The sequence below is a fragment of the Rissa tridactyla genome, chromosome Z (assembly GCF_028500815.1).
Source record: "Rissa tridactyla isolate bRisTri1 chromosome Z, bRisTri1.patW.cur.20221130, whole genome shotgun sequence".
In the NCBI taxonomy this organism is placed as follows: domain Eukaryota; kingdom Metazoa; phylum Chordata; class Aves; order Charadriiformes; family Laridae; genus Rissa; species Rissa tridactyla.
The window spans coordinates 75,377,261-75,389,578 of record NC_071497.1 but is presented as its reverse complement, the minus strand read 5'-3'; the positions used below and the strand labels follow the sequence as shown (position 1 = coordinate 75,389,578).

The window sequence follows — 12,318 nt, the reverse complement described above, 5'->3', positions numbered from 1 at the left end:
CTCCCCTCATTAGCCAAATGACCAGACACATTTCCGTCACTTACTCAGGTTGCCAGGAAGAAGAGAGCCATCATCCAGCAAACTGCTTCTGTTCTTCTGACGGAGCTGCTCTTCATCACAGGAACCGGTTACAGCATCAGCAAACAGGAGCTGGCTTGTGCCGTCATGCGAGAAGTACTGGGAAAGCTCTGCCTCGGAGCTGACGGATCCCTGCTGAAAAGAAGTGAGCCTTGTGACCGGCCGTCATCGATGATTAAACCCCTGTCTGCATGCAAGCACCACAAACTCCACTCACACTGCCGGAGCAATAAAGGATGTTTAAAGCCAACTTTTAAAACAGAAGACTTGTCAGTATATTGAAAAACAATCTGTCAAACTGGGATGGCTGAAATGATGCATATCAGTACATTTTTAGCCCGTATAATAAATATAAAAGGATTCCAAATCCCACTCCTTTGCAGATGTGGTTCAATGCAGAAACAAGGGATGAAACCATTCACTCGTGTAATTCCCTTTATACACCTTCTGTACTGGGAGAAGGGAAGGGTTTGTACCGCTGGACACAGTTTGTATGGCTTCTTTGGCTTTCCCAGGAAAAACAGAGACTTTTTCACTGCAAAAGCTACATAGAGAGACCGAGCGCTCAGCCTTCTGCCCACAGGCTCAGGTCTCTCCTGCTAACTTCATCCCTGTGTCCCACAGAGCAAGGGTGCCTTCGAGGTGGCAGGTGGTGGGAGTCCACAGCTTTCTCTGCCATGCTCTGCGCATCGCTCCCAAAGGCTACAGCCACACAGACAAAAAGGAGCTTGCTGCTGTCACGATTTAAATACGTAACGTAAGAAACAACCCCTTTTATGGAGCCCATGTGACAGGGAAGGAACACAGAGGTTTAGTTTTGAACTCCCTGATCAAGTAAGAGCTTCAGTAGAAGTTGAATTTGAAGCAGATGCTGTTCTTATTGCATTTAATCTTTTTACCCGGCTTGCTGGCTCCAGGAAGCGTTTCATAGTCCAGCTGAGGGGAGATGAGGTCTCTCCTTGTTTGGCCTTCACATTAGGAGATGGGCTCTTTTGTGCAGCTCCTGTTAAGCACAGCTTAGTTAGGTGCCAAAAATTAAAGTTGTGGTCCATCCAAACAAGCTGCTCGTTCACCTTCTGAGCTGGGAGCTGCATTTCATCTCACTTATTTATTATCTGAATTGCTTTCCTGAAGTGAGATTTATTTAACATTTCACAAGCTCTCCCTCAGATCAGGTGAAACATGATCACAGACACACGTTACGCCAGCCAGGCCCAGAACAGAGCTATGAACAAGAGATGAGCAGGAGATGGTCCTCCTCACCCCCTGAAGCATGCTGCTAAACTAGGTGCAACCTCGAAAGACAAATTAGCAGCCACTGGCAAGGTCTACTTCAGAAAAGGTCTTAGGTGACACTGATGTAAAGAGAATAATTACAAATCTAACATATCTGTCTAAAAATCACCTTACTAGCCACCCTGCCATTGCCAAGAGTTTGCTTTCATCTGCAAGATTTTACGAAGTGCTAAATCTGGAGTTCAAAAACATCAGACAAATGCCAGAACACATGTTTTGACGTGACCCCAAAGATTAAAACAGAGTTAAAACATATAGTCCAGTATGCAATACCTGGACTGTTTCAAATGGACACAACAATACTCTCTTTGTTTTTTTTTTCTTTTGGCCACCTACATGGATAAGGGTATATAGAAGGAGCTCATTCCTTCTGTCCTTTCCCAACCAGGCCATTGTGATTCCCATTCACCTTGAAGAGCAGATAGAGCAACCACCTCTTGGCAACCCTACCTTCAGATCATGGCAGCCCAGTGAAACCCACAGCAAGTAACATGAGCTATAGAGTTGATCCATCTGAACTGGATGTTTTTGCTAAAATTTCTGCAGTGGACACAGTGATTATACACCCTGAACTGCTCTGCTGTTTTGAAGGCCCTCAAAATATTGATGTTGGGGAACCCAAGAGCACATCCTTAAACCTTCCTCCATCTGGAAAAGGACACATTTTAGCAGAGAACATGCTGCTACCTGTGACATGAGAGGAGCTGGCATCCTTGCTCTCTCGGTGGGTAGTACGAGCTATTGCTTCATCCATCTCCTGCTCAGAAACCTACAGTCAAATGAAAAACACAGAGGTCAAAATGGGTAGATAAAGTGAAGATGAACATCCGACCACTTATCACTACAAGTACATGATTAATTTCAGATATGCTACTATTTTTAAAGATGCAGTAAAGAAGACCTAGTTGAGATCTCCTAAGACGTTCAGATTCCCTCCATGCCACTCTGCTGCAGAAACCATGAGGCAGAAGCCTGCTGACTTCATGAAGACCATATCCAAGGGCCACTTTACGAAAACAAATAAAACAGCCCCAGACTTAAAGAAATCAAATTAAGCCATTACACCACAATTTTAACTCAATTAAGTGCTGTACATTGATTTATTGAGAAAATATTACCTTAAAATGGACAAAGACTGCTTTGTACAAGCATATATCAGAAGATATTCTACACTTAACCTACCGGAAGAATAGCAGACTTCCCAAGATACTAGCTGTCTTTTTAATTTTAATTTCTTGCTTTTAAAAAGAAAACCTAAGTGAGTAATTGGTAATTAATGTTTCTCTGGTTAAAGAATAAATACTGGTTTACCATATTTGCTAATTTTGTCCTGAATTACTGCCATGCACTTAATTCTTATTACTGGAAAACTCCATATAATTTTATAACAGGAGTATATATTTAAAAACAGAAAGCAAGTTAATTCTGTCGAAAATAATTTCTATACACATTGCTTTACATGAATTAAAATTCAACATAAATAGAGACTAGAAACTTGAATCTTTCTGAACCATGAAGATTTGAAAGATTCCTAAGCAAACTCAGCAGTTTAAACATAGTTTAAATGCCACATTCACTCAGAATAACAAGAAGAAAGAAAATTTTGTGGTATTTCTCTTGGAAGTACATGAAGACACCGAAGTGAACATATTCAGCAACAAAATGTACTATGGACCTTTTGTGTCATAAAACGAGACACTAAGTATAAAAATGTCCAAAACAACATGAGTCTTTGTAGAAATACATCTCCGTTTTCAGCCTGTGGCATGACCCTACAGCAAACCAAACGCCTCTGGGCTCCTGGGGCACAGGGAGTTCCTACAGGATACAGACCAAGCCCAGGGAGCACGCTCCAGGAGCTCTACACAAACCTTTGGGTACAAGATGTCCCAAGAGTAAAACTAGGTGTTGGGCAGACTGCAGTATTTGTTTAAAGCTAACCAAAAATCCCCACTTCTGCAAGCTCTGCCAATTTTGGGTTTTAGCATCCTCTACGCCTCAGGCGGATCAAACTGGAGAGGGACAAGCTAATCGCTAACTACAATTTGCAGACTGGGGTACTATTAAGAGCAAATAAAATAAATTAAAATAAAATACACCCCCCACACACTTCTGTAGATCCCCCAGCACCATCAGAAAAAGGGTAAAAGTGACATAATGGTAAATATGGGTCCCCATATGGGCACTCTTCAGCGATCCAACTATGAGGGACTGTGGATTCAATACTGCCGGGGCGGGGGGGAAATGCTTTAGGGTCTCTCCAGCTCAACTTTTAGCTTTTCCTAGAATTTCTTGGCAAAGGATTTGTTGTCATTTTAAATATCACTTATGGAAAAGTGTAATAGGAGCCACTTAATAGTTTCCCTCTGTTACCGAGAAATAGCAAGCAATTAGCTTAACTCTGTTCATCTTCTCAGCAGATACTTGGTTAGGTCATTCATCGGCTTTCAAGCCACCGGCACAGCAAGCTGAAGGACGGGGGAGAGAGGTCAGGCTCTACTCCATGGAGTTTTTATTTCATGCTACTTACAGACTCTCCAAAAAGTCTATATGCCTTAATAATGCAATCAAATGGAACCATCATGCTGGTTCAGCACAGCACACAGACTCCCTAGAAATACTGTTATCTTAGGCTATAAGCCCAACCCTTACCCTCTCCATGCTTACCTTTGACTAACAGAACCACAGCTTCTTTCTTTTTAGCAGCACAAGGCCTTGCAGCAATGATAATAAACTCTGGGCAGTAGACCCCTATTTGCTTATTGTTTGTATATTTGATTTAGCAGAAAATACGCAATTAATTATAAAATAAGAAACCTGAGTTCTCCTAGATATGGATTTATTAAGGCCTCCATTTGTAGTTACGAGTTCAAAAGTCAGAGCTCTCTGGACCCACTAATGCAAATATTTTTACAGCTTCATTCCTGTTTAAACAGGAAGGTTTTGTACACTCATGAAGTTCTTTGAAATAGTGAAATAAAAGAAGTTGTTATTCCCTATAGCTTGGTTAAAAGGCTTTTATCTTCTATCACCAATTTTTAAAAATTGATTGAAAATACTCACTTTGTAAATGCAGCCTTATTTCCAAATTGCCCTTGAAGAGATTTCACAGTAGCAGTACATTCCAGATTCTCACATTTTAGTTCCTGACAGAAAACTTTCATCTTTGGACAGATTTTACTTTTTTAAAAACAGTATTCCTACTACTTTATTATAGTTGATCAGTTCAATCTGTTGATATTTATGTTCCTGGCCCTAAATTACATGCTACTCAAAGACAAACTAACTGCAAAATAACTTTAAGGAGGAAGAGGACTTGTGCTGTATTTGTGTTGCCACTTGGTCCAAGTACCAAGAAAGACGGGAACACTTCACTCAAGTAGTTCCAGGAAAATTGCATTTGAGCAGTGGGTGACTAAGTGAAAAGCAGCAGGGACAGTCCAGCATTGCTACAACTTACAAAACTGGAAGGCATCATTACAATTCCTGATTTCTTGCACAACACATGCCATAGAGAGAAAAATCCAATATTCATCTGCTGCTTTCCCAACAGCGAGACTCAAATTACAGTGCCGGCTGAAAACACCCCAGACACACTAACACGTTTTCTCCTCACCTTTGGGTTAGGATGCCGACTAATGATAAGGCTGACGGGACCTGGACCACATTCGCTCAGGATGGCATAGGCTTCACTCAAAGCCGCGTGACGCAGACTCACCGAATCTGCCTCCAGGATCTGGTCACCCCGACTGCAGAGAGACACAGAGCCGGTTAATCACAACCGCCTTTTACAGAAACATTCGTGCTTTCAACTGATGGCCAAGCTTTTTTCAAAGATGCAAGTGTCTGGAAAAGACCTGACTCGCAAAGAAGCCAGTCTTGCCCTTGCTCCCAGTGACGTGAATGCTTTAAGTCCTGCTGCCTTCAGGAGGGAGGTCCAGAGATCCCCTCTGCACTTACCGTCAGTGCTACAAACTCTATTGAATCAAGAGATAAAATTGGCTGCATTTGGAATGGGGTGAAAGCAAACTTCAATTCCAGTTCTGCATTCACATACTTGTTGAGCACAGAAGAGGAAAAATTAGATTCAGATGGGCTGTTCCTTCCCATCATATTGAATTACTTAACACAAACACTGATAAGAAACTCATGATTTAGATACGAGTTTATGAAATGTCTCCAGGAAAAAACTGAGCATGATAAGCCTGTATTTGCTTCAAATTAACATATAGAACCCATTAAAAAGAAAAAAGAAAAAAAAATCACCACTCTTCTGAGAGGAAAGCATACATTGTTTAGTTTTGCTTTCCCTATTTCTTAACTCTTGCTCATGGTGCTCAGACATCTGAAAGTATTCAAAAGAAAAGATCATCAACTAGGGATATCATTAAAACCTTCTCCATAATTACTAGGGCATTTGCTTCCAACAGACATGCTCAAACGATCTACTACTGCTGATTTATGTTGGGCTACTTGTGACAATGGAAATGGGTTTGCACTGTGAGTCCACACGATGAAGGCAAAGTGGCAACTGCATGTCGCAGCCTTCAGGAACCTGCACCTGTGGCACAGGCTCCTGAAAGCAAAGGGTGACCCATCCGTGTGTGATCATGCCGCTGCCCTGCCCATCTTTGAGATTTATCCAGCTATTAGAAACTACAGAAATAGGGTCACAGGCACATGATTGAGGGGGGGAGCTCAGATATGGAGGAGCTGTATTCAAACCCCTTCTGGTATTGCAAAGCCAGTATTTGATTAACAAAGCTTTCCAAAAATCAAAACCATCCTGCAAGTTTTGGCTTACGGAGCCATAAACCACTGATGGGACAACAGAAGCAATGTCTCAAAGAAGCAAGCTAGAAATCTGGGAAGCATGCCTGGATATAATCAATCACTTAAACCTAATAAACGATACAGCTGTTATACACAGACACGACCAGCGCTGCAATATTTTCCAAAGAGGCTTACAAGAAAGCAAGTTCGCATTAAATAGTGTCTCCTATAGACATTTCTACTTGGTAGGAACTTTCAAGGCTTTTGGCAGAGATGCCACCATAAAATTATCTTCTTCCCTTATTCCAAAGAATCAAATTGCTCGATCACAGTTTTCCTGGTGAGCAAGGAAACAGAAGGCGCTCTCTACCCATGCGAAAGCACGGTGTTTGCTCAGCCTCCCTGCACCAGTGCTCATGCCACACGCTCGCTGCGAATCACGCAGTCCCCGTGGGTCTTCAGTGCAGCCTCCCCTCCCAAGCGATGCTCCCAGCACCCTCCGGCATTGACGCAGGAAGGCAGGAAGGTGGAAGATTTCCTCCAATGGTTTTTAAAAACAAGGCCTCCAGGAGAGGAGGACCAGCAAATAACTTTCTGTCACTTAAACCAAGGTAAAGCACAAGGGAACCCTAGGAATGATTGCTTCTCTCTCTTATGGTTCCTTAAAGACATCCAAACTCCACGACAGAGTAAATGAGATGGGCAGGTCAGCCTGCAGCAATCCTGGCAGACAGACAGTACGGGCAGAAAAGCGCTGCTGCAGCCATGGGCACAGTCAGCTTGCAAGAACATCTCCCCCACCTCTTTTTAAAAGAGTTTCAGGTGACCGAGCTTTTAGCAGAGCTCTGCAAATTTCCTCCCAATCTGGGGTCTCTGGCTCCAGCTCTGATAAAAACATAGGAGGCTGCACTTCTTCCCGCTCCCCTTTCTCAAAGGGTGCTATTAGGCTCAGTTTTCTGTATAGAGAATTAAAAAAAAAACAACCCCAAACCTTAATCATCGTGCTGCTTCCAGCACAGAGAATAATGTTTCCTGGGTATTTAATACCACTTTGGAATGTCTTTATTTAAGTGTTTTCTTTTTCGTGAATGCTTAACTATAAATCCCCTCCCTGCTACACCAACCAACTGGTGAAAACAAAGTCTGAATCAATTTTATTGTAAAACCACTCCAGCATGTTTCTACTTTAACTAACCTTAATCTGCCATCCATTTTAGCCACTGATCCTGGGGCCAGGCTGTGAATGTATATCCCCGGAGAACTGTTTTCCAGCGTGAGACAACAGGCACCAATGCCAAGCCCAACCCCTGGCTCTGTCAAAAACAAAAAGTACAAAGAAAAGTGCTGTTATTCTGCGTAGATTGTAATCGCAAAGGACACACAAAGTGTTTGTGTTCCCACATCCCATCTGAGACCAAGACTCCTGTATTGTTTCAAGGCTGGCCTTAGGTGCAGTCAGTCAGGAAGCCAAGACCAACAGTGGAAATCAGGATTGAAAATATCTGATCCTGACTGTTCTCTGAGATCCACCAGCAGAGAGGACTAGCTCCACTCCCAGTCAATTTTCTGTGTGGCATGGGAACCGCCTGGAAATGTCGCACAAGGTCTGACACAGTCTGAAGCACAAAGCAGAGGGGGCAGCAATCCAATAAAGATGTCACTTGAAATTGTGAGCACAGAAGATGCTGTCAGCTGTGCTGCTCTCTTTTGTTAAATATCTGCATGGCATCCCTCAGCAAAGAGGAACGAAGAAAGGTGAGGCGTTGCCTCTGCTTCAGTGATTACCTCCGTCCACTTCGACCTCTGCTATCCTTAGATAACGGCACTCCTGAAATAGGAATTGCTGGACATCTCACCTTCTCACTCCTAATTTTTAAGTCAACCTTTAAAATCAGCATATTTAAAGCCTTTAAAATAGGCATTTTGTCCCACTCCACATAGCATATGCTCTAAGTTTAGCTTGTGCAATTATTGATAATGACAGCAACCCTCAGGAAGGAGTTCAAACAGCTCACCTGAGGAATTCTGAGCACACTGAGTGGTTTTGCCTTCCTCAGCGCTGCCCTTTACAAGAAGGGCATGGCCACCTGGGCTGCCAAGAGGTTGATTCACATTTTGCCTGGTATCTCACAGCCTCCCTTCTTCCAGCAGCACGGATACTGACTGCTCCCTGTAAAAGTCTCCTGGCTCTGGAGCAGAAAAATGTGGAAGGGGGAATTCTTCAAAGGTTTTTGCATTAGAGGATGTTTTTCCCATCCATCCTGTGGTTCACGATCAGATGGACATGGGTAGGTGCCCTGGATACTAGAGCCTCTATCCTATTTCCAAAAACTCCCCTAGAAAGCATGGATTCATTCTCCAAGCCTATTTCAATGGACCCTCACCTTTATTGAGCGTCACATCCATGACAATCCTGTCCTTCGGGCCAGGTCCTTTGCGGCTGGAGGAGGAACCGTCCGCCTCATCAGGTCCGGGGACCGGCGTGCCACCGCTGGCGCTGGAGCTGGGGGAGCTGGAGCGGCTCAGCAAGGTGGGAGTCGCGCAGGGCGTGAGGCTGGGGCTGCGCAGCCGCGTCCGCACTGTCAGCGTCACCACTCCTTTCTTGAGTTGCTGGAGAAACATCAGAGAAGCCCGGTAAGGTGATGCGATACGCCAACATTTGCCAGTAAACCTGCGTACAGTAATCTATGGCAGCAGAAGAATATAAAGGCCTGGATGCTAAACGGCACTGAACGAAGAGAAGCATGAATCTCTCCTGTAGTACACCTATGTTACCTTAAACCTTTGAATGGCCTCCTGATGGGTCAGCCCTTGTAGAGACTCTCCATTAACTTCTAGGATTTCATCCCCTGGTAATTAGACACAAAAAATGAAGTCAGCAATATACAGGCTACAGAGATGTAAAAATCCCTTCCTGTACATAAGGCGACCCACTACTGTAAGTATTCCAATTAACTGCTCGGTAAAAAGCCTTTTACGGCTCTCAGTTTATTTTAACTTTTCCTAATGCCTTTGCAAGTTAATAGTGATGAATTAGCAGAGTAAAGGCTGTTCTTCAGCAGAGATCCTTAGCTTGGCATTCTCATACTAACAAACAAGCTGAAAACACCGCAGATTTTAACTGAAGTCTGAAAATAAATGCTCATAACATGAAATCCAAAGGGACTACAAAAATCCCTTTTTTGTATCAACAGGAGAAACATGAATCTAACTAAAACACTACAGCAGATCACTCCAAAGCCTGTTCAGAGAAAACTGGCCTTGCTGCAGAAAGCAAACATGTCCTCTTACTAAATGCCTGTGGACGCAGAAGCGAGTAGCCCACACACTGCAAACGTGTGATAGCAAATGCCCTTCTCACCCCAAAGAACATCTTCCATCACATTTCTACCTGCTTCCAGACTTTGGGTCTTACTACTTACACCCAGCTGTCTTGATCTACCTTCATTTTATTAAAAGGAGGGCAAAGCGAGCAGGATCCTGATCCCCTTTTTGCAATTTTACTTGCGTCTGTGCAAAATTAGATGCGGTGACGCCATCAGCCAAGTCTACCCCTCTGCTACTTTCCTTGTCCCAGTTGAAAAAAAAAGTATGTGAGCTCTGAATAGCCTGCAAAGGCTTGCTGGGTTTATGGGACAGATGCCACTTTTTGGCTTCCCATGGCGAGTGCACAACCTATGCTGCAGGGACATGAGCTTCCCTCTGGCAGCAAGTGTGAGAGTTGGCACTGAAAGCAGCCTCAAATACAACAAGTGTGATGAGATGTAACGAGGGGAATGACGATATGAGAAGGAGAGAAGTAACACAGGAGCAGCTTGAGAGAAGTAACACAGGAGCAGCCTTCCGCGGATGAGAAGTAACCCAGCCCCTGCGGAAGAGTTGTAAACCACTGTTCTGAATTCATGGTCATTTTGTACTTTCAACAGTGTGTGAGAGTCTGTCTGTGTGGCGCAGGAACACTTGGACCAGGGTGCAAACACACACAGAGCAGGCTATACGTCCAGATCAGATATCACGACTGGAAAAGCAGTAATAAAATCAGGATATATCTACTTCTTTAGCCAGTTGGGCGACCTTACTGCCAATCCTATCCTTCCTCTTCTCATTTTCTGGTCATCACTCTCCCTTGTTGATTCATATCAAAATCACACCAAGAGGCTCAGAGAGCACAAGGGGCCAAAATAGCCTCTCCCAAGCATGTCCCTCTGTATAACCCCTTCTTGGACCAGCATCTTAAAGCCAGATGTTGGTTGAATAGATATATTTCATTGCTATCAATGACCTTCTCTAACTGAAGAACTGCAGCTTATGGCTTGAGCAAATGAAGTTCACTGAAGAGGAAGGGAAAAAAACCTCACATCATGCTGTAGTTTCCCCTTCTCAATACGCAATATAATCAAGTTAACTGCTCTGAATGATCTTCCCCAGGATGGACAAACAGGGTATGTTACATCCTTCACAGGCTCTTGCTGATGGCCAGGTGCCTAAATAAAGCTGTACTTGAATTTTTCTCCTGGACTGAAGTAATATCCCGCTGTGGTCCTTTATATGCAGTTGGATTCTCTCTACCATACCTTCTTTAAGCCTTCCATCAGCAGCTGCTGCTCCATTTGGGAATATAGTCTTCACGAAAATCCCCATGCGTCCGCGAGCAGAGTCCTGACCTCCCACAATGCTGAATCCAAGACCCTGCAGAAAAGGGAGAAGACACACAGGTGGCACCTTACTTTATTCTCACCTGTATGAGAAAGACTGCTGATAACATACGAGACAAAGGAAAGATCAAGCCCTAATATCTGCTGATGAATCGTGCTGCTGTCTTACCTCTGCTTGCATTTCCTGATTCACTTTCACTCTGATATCAACACACTTACCAGCCCAAAAAGCAGCAGCAGGCACCTTAAGCTAAGAGGCAGAAATACTATTTCAAGAGTTGTTTTTTTTTTTAAAAAACACTGGGTCAGCGGCTTTATGTTATCCTATTCCCATTTTAAAAACTGTAACACATTGCCCTTAAATTGACAGACTGTAGATTCCCACCCCTGAGACCTATATCCAGGATTAACTGTAGTTTTCTCTGCTGTCGCAGATCCCGCATTTCCTCAGGAAAAAGAAAAGCTTAAGAACATGACATAAGGTCAGTGCTGTAATGTCAGGAATTTAGCTGGAAGGGGGTTGGCGTGGGGGTGCTGCCATGCACACGTACATTTTTAATTATTCTGGAGACATTCACCACGTTGTATTTAAATAAATCTAGATCAATATATTCCCCAGGGCTCCATCTGTTAGCTCTTGCCCCTGCGCTGCCCCGGCTGGCTGCAGGACCGTCTCGCGAAGCTGATCAGGGAATGGATGAGCACAGGAGAACGAACTTCTCCCCCTTCTGCTGAGTTATTTCCCAGCCAAATCACTTCCTTGATCCATTTTCCCCCTACTTCCCCCCCCCCCCCCCCCCCATATTTCTCCTCTTGTCACTGCTGTACATGTATTTTACAGAATAAAGAGATAAGTCACTGACCAGGTGGACAAGGGAAGTGGAAAACCGCTGTGCTTCAGTGATCTGAAGCCAGGGTTACCAGGAGCGCCTCGGGCAGTGCTCTCCAGCTGAGGGATGCTGCCAGGGCAGGCACTAACACCGTGTTTACAACCCAATGCAACAACCAGCTCTTCTGTTTTGCTCCATGAACATACAGCAGACTACCACTGCTGTAAGCTTCTAGTCCTTTGGTAAGAGATTACTGATTTCTAGAAAGGAAGCATCCTGGCTCTCCCGTGCAGCATAAAGTAAGCCAACTAACTTTTTACAGGGCAATTATCGACTGCAAAGCAACCTACGGAAAACACGAGCCTCCTGGCACTCCCCTGCACGGACACAGCAGTTCTCCCTATGGCTCACTGGGGTGGGTTGGGAGAAATATGGCTGCAAATCACGATGGTTCCCACATTAACCCACCTTCCTGGAGAAGCACTGCCACTGCCCAACAGAAAACCAGCCCTTGCAGATCTACCTACAGATGACAAACCACGGGCACACACTTGGGCCCCAGACATTGACACAAAGACACTATGGAAATACTTCTCAAGTCCCAGGTCCCCATAAAGTTAATAAAGCAAATGCTACTGTACAAACTGTACACAGCGCACCTCCTAACAGAGGTGATGGCTCAAAAA

General features: G+C 44.1%; 1 protein-coding gene across 5 annotated transcripts in view; it reads right to left on the bottom strand.

Annotated features, from left to right (window-relative positions):
- Window positions 1-12,318, bottom strand: part of PDZD2 (PDZ domain containing 2) — a 147,240-nt gene that overhangs the window by 24,111 nt on the left and 110,811 nt on the right. For 4 of the 5 annotated variants that reach the window (XM_054185692.1, XM_054185690.1, XM_054185693.1 and 1 more), the window contains 8 exons: window positions 10,722-10,836; window positions 8,923-8,996; window positions 8,532-8,757; window positions 7,343-7,460; window positions 4,991-5,123; window positions 2,062-2,143; window positions 978-1,081; window positions 45-213 (listed from right to left, as the gene is read on the bottom strand). In XM_054185692.1, coding sequence (XP_054041667.1) covers window positions 45-213; window positions 978-1,081; window positions 2,062-2,143; window positions 4,991-5,123; window positions 7,343-7,460; window positions 8,532-8,757; window positions 8,923-8,996; window positions 10,722-10,836 — 1,021 coding nt within the window. The remainder of the gene's footprint in view (window positions 1-44; window positions 214-977; window positions 1,082-2,061; window positions 2,144-4,990; window positions 5,124-7,342; window positions 7,461-8,531; window positions 8,758-8,922; window positions 8,997-10,721; window positions 10,837-12,318) is intronic. The other variant, XM_054185691.1, reaches the window with a different exon arrangement.